This window comes from Scyliorhinus torazame, chromosome 12 (genome assembly GCF_047496885.1).
Source record: "Scyliorhinus torazame isolate Kashiwa2021f chromosome 12, sScyTor2.1, whole genome shotgun sequence".
Lineage (NCBI taxonomy): Eukaryota > Metazoa > Chordata > Chondrichthyes > Carcharhiniformes > Scyliorhinidae > Scyliorhinus > Scyliorhinus torazame.
The window spans coordinates 68,231,258-68,255,280 of NC_092718.1; the positions used below are offsets into that span (position 1 = coordinate 68,231,258).

At 46.7% G+C, this 24,023-nt stretch overlaps 1 protein-coding gene across 1 annotated transcript in view; it reads left to right on the top strand.

Annotated features, from left to right (window-relative positions):
* Window positions 1-24,023, top strand: part of LOC140386465 (alpha-tectorin-like) — a 110,784-nt gene that overhangs the window by 48,036 nt on the left and 38,725 nt on the right. Inside the window, exons 6-10 of the mRNA XM_072468834.1 lie at window positions 869-1,028; window positions 1,597-2,006; window positions 4,032-4,602; window positions 8,721-9,319; window positions 14,028-14,598. Coding sequence (XP_072324935.1) covers window positions 869-1,028; window positions 1,597-2,006; window positions 4,032-4,602; window positions 8,721-9,319; window positions 14,028-14,598 — 2,311 coding nt within the window. The remainder of the gene's footprint in view (window positions 1-868; window positions 1,029-1,596; window positions 2,007-4,031; window positions 4,603-8,720; window positions 9,320-14,027; window positions 14,599-24,023) is intronic.

Sequence of the window (24,023 nt, forward strand, 5' to 3'; positions counted from 1 at the left end):
CAATTAGCGGGGTTGGATGGACTGTCCTATGAGGGCGAAACTGGTTCGATTGTACTGAACAGACTAGATGCAGGGAGGATATTTTCCCTGGTTGAGGAATCTAGAACCAGCGGAGACAGTCTTGGAATACGGGATAGACCATTTAGGACTCTGATGACAAAAAATGTCTTCGCTCAAAGGGTAGTGAACCTGTGAAATTATCTACCACAGAAGCTGTGGACGTCAATGGGTGGCACAGTAGCACAGCGATTAGCACTGTTGCTTCACAGCCCCAGGAACCCGGGTTCGGTTCCCGGCTTGGGTCACTCTGTGTGGAGTCTGCACGTTCCCCCGTGTCTGCGTGGGTTTCCTCTCACAGTCCAAAGATGTGCAGGTTAGGTGGATTGGCCATGCTAAAATTGCCCTTAGTGTCCAAAAAAGGTTGGGTGGGGTTGCTGGGTTACGGGGATGGGATGGAGGTGTGGGCTTAAGTAGGATTCTCTTTACAAGGGCCGGTGCAGACTCAATGGGCCGAATGGCCTCCTACACTGTAAATTCCAAGATTCCATGAAGTCACTGAATGCATTCAAGAAAGAATAGATTTCTAAAAGATTTTAATGGCGTCAGGGTGTAGGGGGAGAAAGTGGGAATATCGAGGATCAACCATGATCATATTGAATGGTAGAGCAGCTCAAAGGGCTGAATGGCCTCCTCCTGCTCTGAGTTTCTCTGTTTTGATGTGGTTTCCATGTAATCAATTGCCTTCACAGTAGACGACAACATGATAGATATTTCTGGCAATGCGGGTAAGTACAGTTGCAACCGAGCACCTGACTTTCATATATAACTAACAATTTTATGTAATGCTGTTATTGTCTTGCCATTTCAGGCTGGCTTTAACAGCGGAGGCTCCACGCATTATTTCAGCATTCCAGGATCGCAAACACCAGAAATAGTTGACATCGAGTCCACAAGCAACGTGCAAGAACCGGGCCGCTGGGTCTTTAGAACAGACACGTTCAGTGTGGTAGGAGGCTGCATCTACAATGGTAATTATTGTAAGGTACTGATTGAAGTACAACATTAGACAGAATTGTCAGCTGTGTGCTCCAGTGGCACAATCGGTTAGCGCGCGGTACTTATACAGAATTGTCAGCTAATTGGCCAGGACCTCCAACAGTAACTGAATGTCCGGGTTCAGCTCATCTCGAAGTGCTGGCAACAACGTCCTTTGGGTAACGGAATTTCTCTGTGTGGTCTGGCCTACATGTGTCTCCAAACCCACACAGCAGGTGCTTGACCCTTCAGTGGTCTGAATTAGCCCAGCAAGCCACTCAGTTGACTGGAATAGGAAATAAATGCTGTCCTTGGTCAATAACACCCACATCCCACTAACCAATACAAACAAAGCAGTTATTGTGGGGGAGTTATTAAATATCAATGCATTCATAGTCACACAGGACACAAATAGGCCCTTCTGCCCACTATGTCAATGCTGACCATCAAATACTAATCTATACTAATCCCATTTAGCAACACTTGGCCCATAGCCTTCAGGAATAAGCCAGGAAGATCGTTTACGGTTTATCCTTAACGCCCTGAATGTTACTCTTACAGGGAGATTTATTCGGCAAGATGACACGTTTTGGACAAGCAACACCTGTGAAACCAAATGTAAATGTGTCAGTAATAACTCTCTGGAATGCCAACCTGAACCGTGTGCCCCTCATGAAACCTGCCTCTCCTCATCTGCCTTTTACGCCTGCAGGCCCGTCTCCATAAAGACCTGCACTATTTTTGGCGATCCACATTACCACACCTTTGATGGAAAACTGTTCCATTTTCAAGGCACATGCACCTACATCCTGTCTCAGTTGTGCAGTGCTGAAGACAGATTACATTTTTATAGGATAGAGGCAAAGAATGAAAACCGTGGAAGCAGAGCGGTGTCCTGGGTCAGATTTGTTCGTCTCTTAGTCTATGGGTCTGAAATTACTATGGCCAAAGGAGCCACTGATCAAGTCCTGGTAAGTGAATGGAAACGGAGCATCTCTCTCTGATTCTTTAATACAGGTTAGTTTTCTGCCCCTTTCTAATATATAACAGACACAACATGCACAGGGTAAGAGCCAGAATCAACCTGCCTGTTTTGAATTTAGAGAAAGATGGGCAGTTAAATGTTCTATGGTACATTCACTATGGTAACACTTCCAATAATCAGGGTCCCTTGCCAACCAACTAGCACACTCATCCCCTGCAGTAGAAATTGTTGCTCGCCATTTATGGCTTTGGGGTTATGTGTTGGGGTGAAGTTTTTGAGTAAACTGTCCTAAGGAGTATAAGAGGAAAATATTTGCTGGATTATCTCTTGTTTTAGCAATTGTAAGAGTTGTACAGAAGATTAGGGCCATGATATTAATTAGTGGTTTGTATTTGAAATAAAGATGGAAGACCTTGAGGAGAGAGTATGGCAGTCGCATTAGATCAGGGATTGATACAGTGATAAGGAGAGAGAACTGTGGGATCAGATTGAAAATTGGGACTGGGATATGGGGAGGGAGCAGGACAATGGGATCAGTTTGTGGATTGGGACTGGGCTATGGGAGGGGGCGGAGCAGTGGGATCAGTTTATGCATCGGGACTGGGCGATGAGGAAGGAGCTGAGCAGTTTGTGGATCTGGACTGGGCTATGGAGAAGGAGCAGGGCAGTGGATCAGTTTGTGGATTACGACTGAGCTATGGGGTGGGAGAGGGGCAGTGGGATCAATTTGTGGGTGGGGACTGGGTGAGGGGAGGGAGAGGGCAGTGGGAGCAGTTTGTGGATTGGGACTGGGCTATGAGGGCGTGAGGCAGTGAGACCAGTTTGTGGATTGGGACTGGGCTGTGGGGAGGGAACGGGGAAATGGGAATACCTTTGGGCTGTTAAAGGAAAGAGAATACCCCCCCCCCCCCATGCTGTGGATTGGGCAATGGGTAGGGAGCGGGGAAATGGGCTGTTGCAGGAAAGAAAATACCCCCCCCTCTCCCCCCCCCCCCCCAGGCCCCCATGCTCATGTCGTACACAAACCTCTTTGTGCAATTGTTTGTTCATTTGTTGTTGGGATTTCAGTGACACTGTCCTCAGCTGCTGTGTGATCTATAAAATCTGTTCAGTGCAGAAAGAGACCATTTGACCCATCGATTCTGCACTGGCCCTTCGAAAGAGCTCCCTACCTGGGTCCTCCACTCTGCCCTATCCCCATAACTCCATCATCCCACCTAACCTTCACTTCTTTGAACTGTGGGAGGAAACTGGAACACTCAGAGGGAACCCATGTAGGCATGGGGAGTATGAACACATCAACAGTCATCCAAGGCCCGAATCATACCCAGGTCCCTGATGCTGTGAAGCAGTAGTGCTAACCACTGTGCCACCCTGTTGTTATGCGTTTGGAGTTGGAGTATAGCAGACAGGCATCAATGACAAGCAATTTGCCTGAATCTATTTCCAATCCACAGATGAGCAGATTTATTATTTCCCTCAATTCACTCCAGTGGGAGGTAGGCACCTGAATCTGGAGTGATGATTGGCACTATTGGCAAAAACTACTCGAACGTCAGAATGATACAACACAGTGGAGATCATTTGGCCCATCGTGCCTGCTGGCTCTTTGAAAGATTTATCCAAGAAATCCCAACTTCCCACGTCCCCCACAGTCCTGTATTTTCCCTCCCTTCCCAATTCAGTTATAATCCAACTCCCCCCCCCCCCTTCTGAAATGCCTGTTGACTCTGCTTCCACCGGCCACGCACAGTGCAATTTCTAAATCATTTCATTTTTACTGTAGGTGACTTTGATCTTATTGATAGAGATTATAGGCTGGATTCTCCATTGGCGGGATCCTCCATTTCGCCGGTAGCGTACCCGTGTCCGCGGATTTCCCAACAGCATGGGCGTGCCCATAATGGGAAACCCCACTGGCCGGCTGCCGGGACGGAGTATCTTGCTGCTGGCGAAGGCGCGCCGGGACAAAGAACACACCCTATATTCTTCACTTTGTCTTTACTTACAGCTGAATGGGACTCGATTCTCTCTCCCAATTGTTATCGGAGGTGGCCAGATCCACATCTACGCCAGCGGGTTTACAATTATCGCCAGGACAGATTTCGGACTGGATCTCAGTTTTGATGGGTCACATCAAGTCACCATCTCGCTCCCTGCCAATTACCAAAATGCCACTTGCGGACTGTGTGGGAATATGAATGGCGAATCATCGGACGAATTTCAGCTGCCGAATGGAACAATCGTCACTTCGGATGTTGAGTTTGGGAAGAGTTGGAAGGTTTTTGACGATGACCTATTGTGTGCAGACGAGTGCGGCAATGAATGCCGCCTCTGTACACAAGAGCAGGTGACGCTGTATGGCGGTGAGGGCTACTGCGGCCTCATGGACAAGGCGGACGGCCCCTTCAGTACCTGCCGCAGTGCCCTCCCGCCGCAAGATTTCATCCAGAGTTGTACATATGACCTCTGTGCCAATGAAGGATCTACATTGAGCCTATGCCAGGCATTGAGCACCTATTCAGCAAGATGTAGGGTCCAAGGAGTGCCCACAATAGCGTGGAGGAGGTCAGGATTATGTGGTATGTCACCATAACTGATGTGGTAAACTTATTGGTGCAACAGTTAACATTGCAGATTATAATATTGGGTGGGATTCTACGGACCCCCAGCCGTGCTTTTCTTGGTGACGCACCGTTCACGAGTGGTTGGATTCTCTCTTCCCGCCGCCTGTCAATGGGATTTCCCATTGAAGACCTCCCCCAATGCTGCCAGGAAACCCATGGGGGGCGGGGGGTTGTCTCTGCTGGCGGGTAAAGAGAGTCTCAATGGACAGATATTTCCAGCCATTCTCTGAGGCCAACAGCATGACGACCCTTCACTATCTACCTGTCTTTGTCTTTCCTTTTCTCTTATTGTCCAACTCACTCGCTGGATTTCAAATCAATTTCAAATTTTCTGTGTTGGAGGGTGGGTGGGGTTGGGTGGGCTGGGAATGTACTTCACAAACAGGGGTTGCGACAAAATACAGGAAGAGCCGGCAGAGTGGGCTTGGAATTGGGAAATGGGAGCTGGCGGAATGGGCTTGGAATTGGGAAATGGGAGCCGGCGGAATGGGCTTGGAATTGGGAAATGGGAGCCGGCGGAATGGTCTTGGAATTGGCAAATGGGAGCCGGCGGAATGGGCTTGTAATTGGGAAATGGGAGCCGGCGGAATGGGCTTGGAATTGGCAAATGGGAGCCGGCGGAATGGGCTTGGAATTGGCAAATGGGAGCCGGCGGAATGGGCTTGGAATTGGCAAATGGGAGCCGGCGGAATGGGCAAATGTAATTGGGAAATGGGCCTCAATATTGATCAGTGCGAGGTGGCATAAACTGATCGGGAGATTGAAGGTGTAAATGGAGTAGTGAGACAGAGGAATCTGGGAGGCAGATTAGCAAGGCAATAAAAATCACACTGAAGAACAAGCGAATCAGGGACAGGATTCGGCCATTCTGCCCCCCGCGCCCCACGCCTGCCCTTTGATAAGATTGTGGCCTCACCTCCCTTTCCTGCCCATCCCTTTTGACCCCCACACACACCCCACCTCATATCAACAACACTGCATCTCATTTCCGGAGGCAGAGATGAAAAAATAACAGAGATAATGTTAAAATAGTGTGAAACCTTGCGTTGACAAGGCTTGGAGCACTTTGAACTGTCCTGGTCTCTGGATTATGAATACGGTGAGGTGACATCGGAGAAGGTGCATCAGAGATTTATTAATTTCGGGATTGCGAGCTGGTGTCTACCCGCAGAGATTAACAGGATATCAAAAAGAAAAGATTACGTTGGAGATATATAAACAAGGAAAGGTTTTGATAGAGTTTCAGTTGTATCTAAGATCAAATTGAGAGTCAGTGTCTATCCGACAGTGAGAAATGAATGAAAAGAAACTTCTTTACCCAAAATTAGGAGAATGTAGGACTCGCCCCCACAGGGAGTGGGGGGAATATGGGACTCCCCCGCGCAGAGAGCATGGGGAATGTGGGAATCGCCCCCACAGGGAATGGGGAGAATGTGGGACTCGCCCGCGCAGAGAGCATGGGGAATGTGGGACTCACCCCCACAGAGAGGGGGGGAATGTGGGACTTGCCCCCACAGGAAGTGGGGATAATGTGGGACTCACCCCCACAGAGAGGGGGGAATGTGGGACCCACCTCCACAGGGAGTGGGGAGAATGTGGGACTCGCCCCCACAGGGTCTGGTTGAGGTGAATAATATTGATGCATTTCAGGGGAAGCTGGATAAATACATGGAACATAGGTATGGGTGGCATGGTAGCACAGTGGTTAGCACTGTTGCTTCATAGTGCCAGTGTCCCAAGTTCGATTTCTGGCTTGGGTCACTGTCTGTGTGGAGCCTGTGCGTTCTCCCCGTGTCTGCGTGGGTTTCCTCCGGGTGCTCCGGTTTCCTCCCACAAAGTCCCGAAAGATGTGCTGTTAGGTAATTTGGACATTCTGAATTCTCCGTCACTGTACCTGAACAGGCGCTGGAGTGTGGCGACTAGGGGATTTTCACAGTAACTTCATTGCATGTAAGCCTACTTGTGACAATAATAAAGATTATAATAACAAGAGGTGACCAATCAGCCCCTCAAGCCTATCTTGTAATTGAGTGAGATCATGGCTGAGCCATGACCGAACTCAATATACCTGTCTTTGGCCTATTTCCCTTGATATGTTTGCTGAACAGAAATCTATCTCTGTTTTAAAATTAACAACTGTTCTAGCTTCAACTGCGGTTTGTGGTAGAGAGTTCCACACCTCTACCACTCTTTGAATGAAGAGGTTCTTCCGGAAATCTCTCCTGGACGGTCAAGCCCTAATTTTTAGACTATGCCACCTAGTTTTAGAATCTCCAACCAGGGGAAATAGTTCAGGCAGGATTCTCCATTCCGAGACTAAGTGTTGACGCTGGGGCAGGTTTCATGGACTTCCATGACAGCAAAACTGGAGCCGCACCTGGACCGATTCAGCGACCGTGAAGGGGCTAGCACTGGCACCATGTGGAACACGATCGATTCCAATGAGAAATGGTGCAGGATTCGCTGGGTCCGTGACTGACTCTCGGGAAGCTGACTAGCTGCACCCAGGGGGATGCACTGGGGTACACTCATATGACCTGTGGCCCTAAGTTCACCAGTGGGCAGTCAGCGGTGTGCGCACCTGCATGGCTGCCTTGCAATGGTGCTCCATGCCCACTCACCCAGACCCCACAGTCCACCTGCTAGCCACCCACCACTACTTCCCCCGGCTCTGGCAGAAGACCCCCGACCAGCAGCATGACTGTCAGCAAACTATGGCGATGTTGGACACTTTCCGTACCTCCTCTCTCTCCATCAGCAGCCACTGCGCCTGTTTCACAATTTTGTAAAAGCACAAGTTGTCCTCGCCATTGGGAATTCACCCCACAGGAGGCGGAGCATAGCGGAGGCCCCAGAGAATATCGGGACAGGCCCGTTAATAATATGCCAGTGCCGTTTACTGTACGTGTGCTCTGGAACGCAATGGCGCTGCTGTCGGCATTGGAGAATTGCGATTTGGAGTGAAACCTGCGGCCGCCACGGTTTTGGCGTCAAAACTGATTCTCCGCCCAATCGCGTTTCCCAATTCCAGCGTCAGCCGACATAGAATCCCAACCTTTGTATTTATCTATCCTGTCTTGCCCTGTTAATATCTTGAATACTTCGATCAGGTCACCCCCTTACCCATCTAAATTCTGGTGAAAATAGTCTAATTTGTATTGTCTTTCCTCATAACCTAACACCTGTAGACCAGATATCATTTTTGTAAACCTACATTGCACCCCCTCCATGGCCAATATATACTTCCTGAGGTGTTGCGCCCAGAACTGCTCACAGTGACTCCAAATGGGGTCTGACCAGGGCTTTGTAAAGCTGCAGCTTATATTCTTTATATTCCAATCCACTAGATATAAAGGTTGCATTCCATTAGCCTTGTTGATTATTTCCTTCACTTGTTCCTGGTATTTTAAGGATCTATGCACATGAACCCCCAAGTCTCTTTGGACACACTGTACTCTTCCCATTTAGAAATTAATCTGCTCCAACCTTTATTGGTCCAAAATGGATCACCTCACATTGAATTCCATCTGCCACAATTTTGCCCATTCACCTCGTCTTTCAATATCTCCTTACAATTTTATGCTATCATCTCGACTGTCTACCATGTTCCTAATGTTAACCATCCGCAAATTTGAATATATGACTTTCTATGTATTCATCCAAGTCATTAATGAATAATTGAGGCCCCAACACAGATCCCTGTAGTACACTGCTAGTCACATCCTGCCGATTAGAGTACTACTGGGGGAGCAAGGAGCGGAAGGATATGGTGGTGGGAAGAAGCTGTGGAGCGTGAACACAAGTAACAGGATGGGCTGAATGGCCAGTGTCTGAGGAGCGTATGCCGTGTGATTGGAATGTTATCTAAAGCGCTCATGAGTTTAATAAGGATTGGGCCAAAAACAAACAGGTTATGGGTGAATTGCTTTTCGAACCAGATGAGCAGGAAGGGCAATAGTGGTCGGTAAGGTTTTAATGTATGCATAATTTTCATTTTGATTAACTCGTGTCTGTCTTGTTCCGTTGGCCACTCGGTTGGAAGGTACAGCCACTCCTGTCTTTGTGTGTTTCAGAAATCTCCTGCCCGTCGCACAGCCACTTTGACAGCTGTAGCTCCGCTTGTCCCGCCAGTTGCGCCGATACAACAGCCCCGCTATATTGTAGCCAGCCTTGTACAGAAAGCTGCAAATGCGATGATGGCTACATCCTGAGCGGCAGTCGGTGTGTGGCTCTGAGTCAGTGTGGCTGCTCATTCCAAGGTCATTATTACAGCAAAGGTGAGAGTGTCATCCTAACGGAAAGCTGCAGTAGGAAATGTACCTGCTGGAACGCCACCATTGGCATGAATTGTGAAGATTTCAGGTGCAGTGTCCATGAAGACTGCCGCCTTGTGGACGGAGTGCGTGGCTGCTATCCCAAAGAACGTGGCACCTGCTCGGCCTCCGGTGACCCCCATTATTTCACTTTTGACAGGAGAGCATTTGATTTCCAAGGAACTTGTAAATACACCTTCAGTAAGTACTGCGGAGCAGCTGGGAATCTCACCATGTTCAACATTGAGGTGGAGAACGATCACCGCGGTTCCAACGTGGTATCCTGGACACGTCTAGTTGAGATCCAGGTGTACGGATACCAGATCCAGGTGTCGAGAGGTCAAACTGGCAGAGTTCAGGTAAATAGAAGCAACATCTGTAAATCCTGAGTTTTAGACGATTAAACTGAGCTGGTGAACTAAGATCTGGTTGGGCGATATGCAGGTTGAAATAAATGTCCTCGAGGACCTCCTCACCTGAGTGAGAGGCTCCTAGTTCAGGGGCTGCACAGTGTTGATGCTCTCTGGGTTTGTGAGTTTGATGGTGCTGAGCTGAAGCCTGAATCCTGATTACAACATGATCAGCTCTGGCTGCTGGGGTAGAGTCATGGAGAGAGGCAGATGAGCAAGGTGTGGGCCTCGGGGTGTTAAACATTTGCCCCATGCAGGGCATGGGCCCTGCAACTCTCTTCAGATGGATGTTGCCCGTACCGTGCTCTAATGGGGATGATCCCTCTGAAATGGTCCAGCATATCAGTGGATTCAAGTCTAATTAGTGATGGGTGATGAGCACAGGCTGAGTCAGTGTCACCCATGTCACAAGTGAAGAGGAACCCAATGTATCCCAATATTTATAAAACAAGAAAATGTGAAACAACAGACCTGTTAGCCTGACCTCAATAGCAGGCATGACTCTCCCCCAGAACTTACAACAAAGGATGTGATAAATTAACACTTTGAACATAATGGTACAATTGGATAGAGCAAACATGGATTGATTGGAGATTTTTGAGGATGTAACTAGGCTGTATAGATAATATAATTTTTAAAAAATATTTTTATTCTCCTTTTTCACATTTTCATCCAAGTCTACACCCACCAACAAACAATTAACGGTAACAATTACAATGTCAACCCCCCTGGCCAACAATCCCTTCCTCACACCAACCCCCAAACAACCCTCAACATTTTAAATACAAACATCAAAGAAAAAGAATCTGGAATCAACCATCACCCTGTACATAGTCACCAACATATACAGTCCAAACCCCACTCCCCAATGCACCCCCCCGCCCATTGTTCGGTGTCATCCAATTCTTGAAAGTGCATAATGAACAAAGCCCATGAATTGTAGAACTCTTCCATCCTTCCCCGCAACTCAAACTTCACTTTCTCAAGTGTTTAAAAACTCCAACAGATCCCCCCGCCACACCAGGGCACAGGGTGGAGAGACTGACCTCCACCCCAACATGACCCGCCTTTGGGCGATCAATGAGGCGAAGGCTAAAACATCTGCCTCCGCACCTGCTTCCAACCCCGGCCAATCCGATACCCCGGATATGGCCTCCAGAGGACCCGGCTCAAGTCTTACATGTACCACCTTCAGAATTACCCTGAACACCTCCCTCCAATACCCCTCCAGCTTTGGAGCGGACCAAAACATATGAACATGATTTGCGGGGCCGCCCCACAACGTCCAGAAACATCCTCTACCCCTCAAAGAATCGTCTCATCCTCACCTTTGTGAGCTGCGCCCTATGCATAACCTTCAGCTGCATCAGCCCCAACCTCGCGCGCAAAATTGAAGCATTCACCCTCCGGAGCACCTCACACCACAACCCCTCCTCCATGCCCTCTCCCAACCCTTCCTCGCATTTTGTCTTAATCCCCTCCAGCAGTGCCTTCTCTTCTCCCAGAATTACCCCATAAATCGGTGACACCACCCCCTCTCCTACTCCTGTCGTCAGCACCTCCTCCAACATTATGGAGGCCGGCGCCACCAGAAAGCTCTGTATCTCCTTCTTAGCAAAATCCCGGACCTGCATATACATAAACATCTCCCTCTGCCACAATCCATATTTCGCCCCCAGCTCCTCCAGTCCCGCAAGCCGGCCCCCCAGAAACAAATCCTTTAGTGCCTTGATTCCCATCTCCGAAAACTCCCATCCCACTTCCTTGGCTCAAATCTATGATCCCCCCCAAATCGGCATTTCCCTTGACCCCGCCCCAGCTTAAAGTGCTGGCGCAACTGCCTCCAGAGTTTCAACGCCTCTACTACCACCTGACTCCCCGAGTATTTTCCCGGGGCCATTGGGAGCGGCGTTGTTGCCAGCGTCCTCAGCCCTGACCCCCTGCATAGACTCTCCTCCATTCTAATCCACTGGGAGTCCCCCCCACCCCCAGTATTCACCGCCCAGTAATAATACAGTAAATTGGAGAGACCCAACCCCCCTGACTGCCGTCCTCTCTGCAACAGCACCTTCCTAATCCTGCCCCCCCCCCCCCCATATAAACGAGGTAATCATCTTTTCAACCTCCTTGAAAAATACCTTTTGGCAGGAAGATCGGCAGGCACTGAAAAATAAACAAAAATCGCGGAAACACATTAATTTTAATTGCCTGTACCCGACCTGCCAGCGACAGATACAGCGGAGATCATCCCACCTTGTCAGGTCTGCGTTCACCCTCCCCACCAAACTGGTAACATTGTACCTATGGAGCCCACCTCAATCCCGTGCCACCTGCCCCCCCCAGATATCTAAAGTGTGTCATCGCCCTACGGAATGGTAGAACCACCACCCCTGCCCCCACCCCTGGCTGAGACACCACAAAATATTCACTTTTATCGAAATTTAGTTTATACCCCGAAAAAAAAACCAAACACCAGCGAAGCAGCTGCTATATGCCACCCAGCGACATACTCAGTCCCAATACATACAACAGCAAGTCGTCCGCATACAAAGAGACCCTATGCTCTACCCCCCCCTCCCCCCCGCCCCCGCACATAGCTGCACTATCCCTCTCCACACCTCTCAACTCCTCAACGTGATGGCCAAAGGCTCAATCACAAGCACGAACAACAGGGGGGAATAGGACATCCCCGCCTGGTCCCACGGTGCAGAACATAATATCCCAAATTCATGTTTTTCGTGCCCTCGGCTCCCTCTGCAGCAGTCTTACCCAATTTACAAATCGTGACCCAATCCCAAACCACTCCAAAACTGCCATTAAATACCCCCACTCTACTCAGTCAAACGCCTTGTCAGCGTCCAACGCCACAACCACCTTTTGTCTCCCTCCCCTCTGCCGGCACCATAACCACGTTTAATACCCTCCTAATGTTCAAAAAGAGCTCCCTCCCCTTCACAAACACTGTCTGATCTTCCCCTGTCACCTTCGGGAGGCACTCCTCCAACCTACCCGCTAATAACTTGGCCAACACTTTTGCGTCCACATTCAAAAGTGATATGGGTCTATACGACCCGCATTCTGTCTGATCCTTGTCCTTCTTGAGCAACAGGGAGATCAATGCCTGCCCCAAGTCTGTGGCAACACCCCCTTCTCTATCGCCTCCTCAAACATCCCCACCATCAGCGGCGCCAACTTATCATTAAATTTCTTGATAGTACTCCAGCGGAAACCCATCTGGCCCTGCTACCTTCCCCGCCTGCATCCTCCCAATCACATCTTTTATCTCCTGCTCTACTGTTGCCCCCTCCAACATGGCCCTATACCCATCCCTCAACCTCGGGTATTCCAAACCATACAGGAATTCCTGCATCTCCCGCTCCTCCCCCGGTGGCTCCGACCTATACAATCTCTCGTAGAACTCCTCAAACACGCTATTGGTCTGATCCAGAGCCACCACCAACGTCCCTGCCCTATCCTGCAGCTGAACAATTTCCCTCGCCGCAGCCTCCCTCCGAAGCTGGCCTGCCAACATGCGAATATGGAGAATTCTCTCCATATTCGTAAACTGCTCCCCTTGCTTGCCTCAGTTGGCAAATCGCCTTCCCTGTGGGCAGCCGGTCAAAACTCGCCTGTAACTCCTTCCTCTTTTCCAACTTCGCTGGGTCCCTGTCTTTTGCATACCTCCTGTGTACCTCCAACATCTCATCTATTACCCTTTGGCACTCCACCCTCTCCTCCTTACCCAGCTTTGTCTTAAACAAGATGATCTCCCCCCTCACCACAGCCTTTAGAGCTTTCCAAACAACCGCCTGCAAAACCTCCCCCATACAATTAAACCCCACGTATTCCTCAAGTACTTTCCCAATCTTATCACAGAACCCTGGGTCCCCCAACAGCTCCACATCTAATCTCCACCCCGGCCCCTGCACTGCCCCCTCTCCAACACCATATCCACCCAATGCAGCGCATGATCCGATATCGCAATTGCCAAATATTCCTTGACCCCAGCCAACAGCGCCTTCCGCACCATAAAAGAGTCAATCCGCGAATAAACTTTATGGACCGAGGAGAAAAAAGAATACTCCCGTTCCCCCGGGTGCAGAGACCTCCAAGGGTCCAGCCCTCCCATTTCCGCCATTAGCCCAGTCAACACCTTTGGCACCTCCCTGACAGGACAAGCAAGCGCGGCCGTGACATGTCCAACCTCGGCTCCTGCACCAAGTTCCAGTCTCCACCCATTAACAATTCTTGTGAATCCAAGTCAGGGATTCTTTGCACATCTTTATAAATCCTACATCATCCCAGTTGGGACCATACACGCTTACTGGCACCAGCAGCCTCCCCTCCAATGCCCCTGTCACTACCTGCCTCTCTAGTCTGCATCACTTTCTCCAACTAGAACCGTACTCTTTTGCTAATCAGGGCCACTAACCCCCCCTCTCTTGGTCTCCGGATTACTGGTCCTGCGATAATACATTATGCACTGCCTCTCCTCACTGCAGTATAGGTTTGGAGAGATTGTTCTGTCTGAATCTCTGACCAGGCTAATGGTAGATTTCAGGATGATTTGCACAGACATTTCTCTGCAGGGGATTAATTAGTTGATCTTGTATTTCCATATCTGACTCAGTTTCTCATTGTGTCTCCATGTTAACAGGTAAATGGTGAGGCCTTTAATTTACCAGTGAGGTTAGAATCTGGGAAAATTACCCTTTCCCAAAGTGGATCAGCGGCGTTACTGCAGACAGATTTTGGCCTCCGTGTCTCCTATGACTGGAACCATTACGTGGTGGTGTCGGTACCCGGCATCTACTCCGGCTCTCTGTGTGGACTATGCGGAAACTTCAACGGAGACGGGGTTGACGACTTCCTCTCCCCCAATGGCACCACATTGTCTACAGCCTCGGCATTTGGGAACAGCTGGAAAACCACAACCTCTGGAGCTTCGTGTGGGGATGATCCCGGCTTGCCCAGCCCCTTGTGCACCGAAGCTGATCGCCGTGTCTACACCACGGAAAGTTCCTGTGGGGTTTTAACCAACACCCGTGGGCCTTTCCGCCAATGTCACTCGGTGCTGAGCCCAACAACGTACTCTGAAAACTGTGTCTTTGATCTGTGCGCATTGGCCGGAAAGCACGAGACACTCTGTCAGGCCATTGAATCTTACGTAGCCGAGTGTCAGAGAAGAGATGTATCAATCGAAGATTGGAGAAATGCAACAGGCTGTGGTGAGAAAATGTGTTTGGAGAGATCAACCTAATCAGTGTCACAAGTTTCTGTTCAATGTCTTGGTAACACTATTCAGCCTGTAACATCCTTAAATGGCGCAGGAGCAGAGGAACCTGGGTGCATCTGTGCAGAGATTATTGATGGTGGCAGGAAAGGTGGAGAGAGCAGTTAGAACATAGAACATAGAACATTACAGCGCAGTACAGGCCCTTCGGCCCTCGATGTTGCGCCGACCAGTGAAACCACTCTGAAGCCCATCTACACTATTCCCTTATCGTCCATATGTCTATCCAATGACCATTTGAATGCCCTTAGTATTGGCGAGTCCACTGCTGTTGCAGGCAGGGTATTCCACGCCGTTACTACTCTCTGAGTAAAGAACCTACCTCTGACATCTGTCTTATATCTATCTCCCCTCAATTTAAAGCTATGTCCCCTCGTGCTAGACATCACCATCCAAGGAAAAAGGCTCTCACTGTCTACCCTATCCAATCCTCTGATCATCTTGTATGCCTCAATTACGTCACCTCATAACCTTCTTCTCTCTAACGAAAACAGCCTCAAGTCCCTCAGCCTTTTCTCATAAGTCCTTCAGCCTTTTCTCATAAGATCTTCCCTCCATACCAGGCAACATTCTGGTAAATCTCCTCTGCTCCCTTTCCAATGCTTCCACATCCTTCCTATAATGCGGCGACCAGAATTGCACGCAATACTCCAAATGCGGCCGCACCAGAGTTTTGTACAGCTGCAACATGACCTCATGGCTCCGATACTCAATCCCTCTACCAATAAAAGCTAACACACCGTACGCCTTCTTAACAACCCTCTCAACCTGGGTGGCAACTTTCAGGGATGTATGTACATGGACACCGAGATCTCTCTGCTCATCCACACTGCCAAAAATCTTACCATTAGCCCAGTACTCTATCTTCCTGTTATTCCTTCCAAAATGAATCACCTCACACTTTTCTGCATTAAACTCCATTTGCCACCTCTCAGCCCAGCGCTGCAGCTTATCTATGTCCCTCTATAACTTGTAACATCCTTCCGCACTGTCCACAACTCCACCGACTTTAGTGTCATCTGCAAATTTACTCACCCATCCTTCTACGCCCTCCTCCAGGTCATCCACCTGTTTGGTCACCTTCTCAAAGAACTCAATAAGGTTTGTGAGGCACATCCTACCCTTCACAAAACCGTGTTGACTATCTCTAATCAAATTATTCCTTTCCAGATGATTATACATCCTATCTCTTATAAACCTTTCCAAGATTTTGATGAAGCAGATAGTATTCTGGGATGTACTAATAGGGACACAGAGTACAGGAGCAAGGAGGTTGTACTGAACCTATAAGTGACGTCAGCTGGAATATTATGTACAGTTCTGGGCTCCACCCTATAGGTAGGACGTTGATTGGAGAGTGTTTAGAGGACGTTTACAAGAATGATTCCAGGGATGAGAAACTTCAGTTATGAGGATAGATTGGAGAGGTTGGTGGGATGTTCTTTTATTCCTGAATGAGGATGGCTTTGAAATGTAGTGTCTCACAAAGAACATCAAGTGATGTATTGAACAAAGCTAATTTATTTACACGACAACTAAATAGATTTGACTTGCTTGCTAAGGTATAAAAGATAACAGGTTGACTAAAACTCTGATTCTAACTACATAGCTCCTGAAAACACGGCTGTTCACTATCCCGCCTGACAACCTACTCCTCGAATCAAGAGCATCACGTGATCCACGTGTATGCCCTTGATCGCCATCTAATGGTTGGATTTAGTTACAGTAAATTGTTAACCCTTCATTATTCTTACAATACTCATATTGTCACATTCCCCATTCTTTGAAGTTGTTTCGATATGCATTCAAACATATTTACAGTACATGATGCTTGTTGAGGCGATACATGATTTCACAATATTATTATCCATCTGGTTAACAATTTATCCCTTTTTTTACAAATTAAGTCTCTCTGTTTTTTTCCTGAGACGTGTAGATCTTCTCAGTGCAACCTTGGTCTTGCAGTTGTGTTTGGCTATCCTGCAAAGCTTCTCCTTGGTGTTATTCCAATGGTGCTGTTATTGTGTTCTCTGCTGGACTGATGGCTTCCTGACATACTGTTGGAGTTGCTTTGAGTAGCTCTGTATCTATTGTAATGTTTGGAAATGTGGGTTGAGTCATCTTTACCTTCAGAAGTGCTCTGCGGTTTCTCCTTAAGATAGAACCCTCTTCCGTTACTACCACCTAGGATTGTCGAGCTGCCTGGCGTATGAGATGTGCCATGCTCGACCATCCATTTGGCAGTTGTACTCTGACAGTATCACCTTGCTCTAACGGTGATAGATATTTTGCTGTTCTATCACAGTACTTTTATTGTTTCCGTTTGATTGCTTTGATTTCGTCTTCGTTTTCAGGGTTTGTTGTAAGACACGGTAACGTGGTACGTATCTTTCGATTCATCAGCAATTGTGCTAGTGAGTATCCGGTCGCAAGTGGTGCCGCTCTGTAGCTTAACAAAGCTAAGTTTGGGTCTTTGTTTGAATCCCAAGCTTTCATTGGTAAATTCTTGCCAATATGCACTCCCTTCTTCGCCTTTCCATTGCACTATGGATGATGCAGAGTGTAGGTTACATGATGGAAGCCATACTGTCTGGAAAACTCAGTCCATTTGATGCTATCAAAACATGGTCCATTGTCACTCATTACGGTGAATGGGATACCATGTCTGGCGAATATTTATTTTGTAGCCTTGATGACTGCCTTCAAACTTGAGTTGGGTAGCTTGATTACCTCAGGATAATTCGAAAAATAGTCACTGACTAACAAGTATTTACTGCCTTGAAAGAAAACAGATCAATGCCTACTTTCGACCACAGAGTTGTGATGACTTTGTGCATAGTCAGTGCTTCCTTCTGTTGATGGGACTGGTTCTTCAGACACATTTCACATTGTGCAACTAGGTTCATAGAATTTACAGTGCAAAAGGAGGCCATTCGGCCCATCGAGTCTGCACCGGCTCTTGGAAAAGCACCCTACCCAAGGTTCACACCTCCACCCAATCCCCATAACCCAGTACCCTCACCCAACACTAAGGGCAATTTTTGACACTAAGGGCAATTTAGCATGGCCAATTCACCTAACCTACACATCTTTGGACTGTGGGAGGAAACCGGAGCACCCGGAGAAAACCCACGCACACACGGGGAGAATGTGCAGACTCCGCACAGACAGTGACCCAAGCCGGGAATCGAACCTGGGACCCTGGAGCTGTGAGCAATTGTGCTAACCACAATGTGCCCGTGCTGCCCATGCTAATGTCGTTGTTGATTCCCAGCCAGTACACGGACTCACGAGCTCTTCCTTTACATTTTGTCATCCCCACATGCACTTCGTGCACCTTGCTGAAGATCATTTGTCGTAAAGAAGTCAATATTACGGTACGATTTTGCCTGAGCAGGAACCCATTGACACTGCTTAACTCTGTTTGTATGTTTTGGTAGTTGGAACATGTTACTTTGTGCCACCATCCCGCCTGTATTTTAACATTCGTTGGATAGTTTTGCCCTTCCTTGTTTCCTCTTTGATTAATTTCGACTTGTTGTCAGACACAGGTAGGTTCTTCAATGAGGGTTGCTTGAGCTTCAATGATCTGCACGATATCTGTCGTCCCTGGATCATCAGTTGCGCGTGATAGCACATCAGCTATAACTACTTCCTTTCCTGATGTGTAGACTAACTCAAAATCGTACCTTTGAAGTTTCATGACCATTCTCTGTAGTCGTGGAGACATCTCGTTTAAATTCCTTTCTATAATTGAGACAAGAGGATGATGATCGATTTTGACTGTGAATGTGGGTAACCCAGACACGTAGTCATGGAATCTGTCCATACCCATGAGTACACCCAAACACTCCTTTTCAATTCTCACGTAGCGCTGCTCAGTTGGTGTCATCGCTCTCGAGGCAAATGCAACTGGTTGCCATAGCCCTTCACTTGTCTGTTGTAATAGCACTGCGTCTATGCCGTCTTTGCTGACATCTGTCAGGATCTTCGTATTGCTTTTGGGATCGAAGAACGACAGACAGGTGCTATAGTGAATGCTCTTTTCAGATCAGACCACTCTCTGTTGTGTTCATCAGACCAATTGAACGTCACATTCTTTCAGATAAGCTGTCTTAGTGCCGTGGTGCGTGATGCCAAGTTTGAAATGAATTTTCCAAAAAAAGTGACCACACCTAGCATCCTTACGACTGCCTTTTTGTCTTTTGGATTTGACATTCTGGTAATGGCTGCTATATTTTCACTGTCTGGCTGGACTCCTTAAGCTGATAGTTGATCACCCAAGAAAATTAGCCTGGAGATGCCAAATTTGCATTTGGCTCTGTTCAGTTTGAGACCTTTCAAACTTTTCAATGTGCTTCATGACTTGCAGCAGTCATGCAATCTGTTCCTCTTCATTGGATGACCAAATGATTGTGTCATCTATGTACACTCGTACGCCTGTGATACCTTCAACCATCTGTTCCATAGCCCGATGAAAGATTTTGGAAGCTGAAATAATCCCGAAAGGCATTCTGTTGAAACAGTCTCTCCCGTATGGTGTCTTAAACGTGCAGAGTTTTTTTACTTGCAACATCTAATTTTAGTTGCCAGAAGCCCCTGGACGCGTCTAGCTTGGTAAAGATCTTGGTACCTGACATTTCCCTGGTAATTTCCTCCCTTTTAGGAATCGGGTAGTGTTCCTGTTTAATATTCTGATTCAGAACCTTGGGATTGATACAGATTCTCAGGTCACCATTGGCGTTCTTCACAGAAACCAGAGAACTAACCCAGTCAGTTGGTTTTCCCACTTTGGTGATTGTTCCCAACTGCTGCATACGATCAAGTTCCACTTTTAAACGTTCCCTCAAAGGAGCCGGTATCCTCCTAGATGGATGAATTGCTGGTTTGGATTTTGTATTCAAATGGTAGTGTTCCCATACCATGAAAGACATGAGGATATTTCTGAATAATCTCCTCAATCTGGTCATTGCAATTGGATGAAACCCTGTCCAAGTTTAAAAGCATTTCACGAGCTGCAGAATCTCACATGCCTGAACACCAAGTAACGATAATCTCTTTGGTTCAACAATCTAGAATTTAATTGGAATTGTTTTCTCTTTAACTTCGACAGTTAAATAGCAGGTACCCATTGTGGTTATCAAGTTGCCATTATAATCTCGCAGTTGACAATCATTTTCGTCAATCAATGTTTTTATCCTTAATCTGATTATATCTATTTGATTAATACGATTGGCTTTTGCTCCAGTATCCAATTTAACCTTGGTGTTGGTTCCATTTATTATTAAAGGAATCGTCCATTCATCTGTATTCTTGATGATTTTGTGGTTTTCCCCTCAGTCTGGTCTCAGTAAATATACCAAGTCGGATTGTAGGTAAAATCTATTTTATTCTAAACAGCTTGCAAGCCTGACTCACTCTGATAACAGCAGGACACCACACCAGAGTTTCTGAGATTCCCAGAGCAAGTGAGAACAAAGACACAAAGCATCTCATTTCATATACATCAATGTAGCATCAAGTTACACACACACACGCAACCAAATAAGGTAACGATGGCAAATGTAAGGTTTTTATAGGCTTTCCCACATTCCTTGACCTAGCCATATAAGGTGATCTTTGCAATTACTGACCACAATAGGTTCATCTCACATTCCTTAAACTTGAGGCCCCTTTCTCCCAGTATCCCCTGCAACAAAGAAATGGTCCCAGTGGCTGCCTATCCCCCTCTTCATGCTTTGCAAAATCCCAGTTACATGCAATTACAGACTGCTACCCATTTTCTCCAGCCTAAGCTAGAGATGTTTAAAAGTCCGCTACCCTAATCCTCTATTCTCCTGTATTAGGATCTGCTCCTAACTTTGCCTAACTACTTATCCCATTCTAACACCATGCTCTTTTGTTCAATTCCTCATTCCCTCCTTTTATCATTTTATTGTAACTATTCCACCTCCTAACCAACATTCCCTTTTGCTACCTGCTGACAACGGGACACAGGTGGCGTTGTGGCAGATGCATTAGCCTGACGTCTGGGTGACGCTACACCTCCGTTCAGTGCAGGTGGAGAACAGACATGTTATATTTTCTTTCACCTCTGCCACGGGGGTCTCCATTGGTAGAGAAATGTTTGGGTAGGTATTCCCCCTGATGGTCAAAAAGTGTGCTAACAATTCGCCAGACCAACAATAGTCCTGTTGCTGTCTTGGTCCAAATTTGGATTTTGGTTAGGCATACAACTTCCAGTGCCCGTTATAAACATCCCCGGGTTAATAACCTGTATCGATGTCTGGTCTGAAAGACCGTCCTGCAATTCAATACATTTCGTACATAAACACCTCATCACACTTTTACAGCCACTGGCTCTCCGTCCGGGTTCCTTTTGGTTTGATGGTCGCTAGTAACGGGATGTCATCTTGGTGATTGGTGATGGGCCGAGTCTATCGGCATCATCCGAGCCATAGTCATCTTACAACACATATTAAGGCATCCAATGATTATACAGTATACAATCATAATAAGGCATCAGGTAAAACCCCATGACCGAGCTATGAGAGCTAGGAGAGATGACTCTGAGCTGAATCCTGCTTTAGGGTTTATATTCCCCTTCTAGTTGTACTGACTAGCAAATATCCATGATCCTTGGCATTTGTATGTACATGTCGTGATTTGTAAACTGTGCACGGAAATAATTGTAAATGTATTCACCTCACAGACCAGTGTTGGTAGACTCTTTTTATTGTTCTTTCCTCAAGTCCAATCACCGTGAACCATAGCTGTCGCTGCTCAGGAAGGTAATGCAATAGCTATATCCGTGTGTTCCACTACCACCAAAGCATCTGACTGCCTTGGGATAGCAGCACAGTAGAAGCTTCCTCATGTCCCTTAGAAACAGCACACAACTCAGTCCATCAGCGACCAAAAAGGTCGTTTGTCCATCACTGGCTGTTTAGTGTCGCATTTTTCCGTCATTCAAATTGCTTTCCGTTTCTCATTGGAATGGTAAATTATGATGTCATGTACTATCCACTGATTATCTTGCTTCATTAATTTCAGAAGCTTCAATCGATCCTGTTTCTATTCCTGACTTCCTCACACTAACGTCTAACATTATACATGTAGTCTGCCAGCCCTGGCTTACATGAGACAAAAACTCAGTTTTTTTCAAATCCCTTTTATCCGTTATCATTTCCCTTACAGCATGAAGTGTATACTTGCCATTATTCTTTTTTTAACTTTGCAATAACACCACTTGCACATTTAATACAATCAACTTTTGGGGTTACAACCCAATTCAGTCCATACATAACAGCCCCTAACAATTTACAGGACATTTCGTCCGTAATAACTATGTAACTCTCCAATGCAATATTGTTTGCTGCATTGGTTACAAATTTCACGCTGTGCCATCAAGCTACCAAGATTCTTAAACTATTGTCATTTAGAATGTGGGGGTTCCTCGTCAGTCGCTGCTGTTTGCCGAGACCCTTAATAACTCCACCGCTTAGTACATACCCCATGGAGACGACAGGTCATCCATCAGCTGATGTCCAGTTAGAGATGTCTGACCGGAGGTTTCACTGTTCAGTAATAATTTGATATTTTGATTTGTTTCTAACCCGTAAGGTTTTTTCTCTGGGCTTTGTCATTTAATTCCTTCAAATATGTAGCCAATTGTATCATTAGTTTTCACCCCATTCCGTCGAAAACATTCTTCTCTGGAGTGTAGTTCTCGTTCTTCGTCTGTATTATTTTTGCTTCATCTGAAAACCAAATGAACAGGTCAAAGGTGGAGAGGGCCCTATTCTTTAATTTATACTTACTATTTTTGTTTGGATACTCCAGAAGTGCCCTCTCCAGGACTTCCGGATTTCCGTTGCCACTGTTCCTTTTTTTTTTTTAACTGGTTTCTTTTCCTTATCCTTGATGTACATCATACAATTAAGGCCTGTTAAGCCTCCTCCATCTGTCATTGCACCCCTGAGTGAGATTTGAAGAATCTCAAACTCCTCCTCTTTTGCTCACTCAGTGATCCAAGCAGGTCGAAACCTTACCCCGATACATTCCGGGTATTGCTACCGCATTTACTTTAATTTCTTTATTTTTGATTACGACCGGATTTTTATGAAGGTAATTTCCAACCATGACATTGTAACTTTATCATCTGTCCAATCAATGCTGCTAACAGGTTTTAATTCACTGTCCTCCCACCAATTGGGTCATGTGTTTTAATTGAGATATAATTTATTTTGCTCCAGACACCATGCTTCTCTAATTCAACTGTATGTTTACCCAGATTCTGAATGATCTTATCTTTACATTTCACAGCTTCACTGATTATTTTGCCTGCAGTTTTAGTTGGTAGCTTCACCCACACTTCCTCTCCTACTCGATAATTACCAGATACACTAGGGTCTCCTTGTTCCTGGGAGACAGAGGCTCCGAGATTACTATTAAGATCAAAACTATCCTCTCAATGTCTTTATCCCAGCCTTTATCATTCTGATTTTTAAAAAAAATCTAATCTTTCACTCTTCTCACTGATCTCTCAGCCACCCCATTACTTTCAGGCGCATATTTCACGGCCCAATTGATTTTTAGGCCTCTGTCAGCACAAAAGTTAATAACGGTATTATTTCTAAAGTGCGACGCATTGTCCATCCGGATTGATTCTGAGGTCACCATCTCTGCCAATACCTTTTTGGTAGTGGCTCCATTCGCTTTGCTGGTTGCTCTAAGGTCAATTTCTTCTGTGCAGCTATCAGTTTTGACTAAAAAGTACAAATTACCTTTGCTGCTTCTAGGAAAAAGAGGTCCTGCATAATCTAATGACCATTCTTGCATTGGTTTCTTAGTTTTTATGCTCCCATATGCTTTATCCCCTCGCTGTCCTCCACAGACCATACACCTTTCACATTTGCTTAATCTTGTTATCTCCCTTGATCGGCGCTATCCTAAGGCTTTTACTATGGTTTGTTTTATACATTGTGGAGCTACCGAATGGTTTTTCTTTACACCAGATTTTCCCCTCCAAATACAGTTCTTATTTACTTCATCTAAAATATTTCAACATCATTTTTCCCACGAGTGACTATTTTGTGAGTCTTCGGGCACTAGGACCCCGGTGGAGCTCTGCCGTGTCAATTCCACCGACTACCTCTTAATACTGGTCACATTCGGTCGCCGTGTTTCTGGCCCCTTACTGCCGCAATGCCCCTCTCCACTATCCCAATATAACGTGAGGGCATGTTTTAATACATTTTTTCTTGAAAGTGGTATCCTGCTATGGTCCCTATTCTACCTGCTCCCGGGACTGCCTACCCCCCCCTGGGGTCAGTGCTTGCAGCATCAACCTCACGTTCT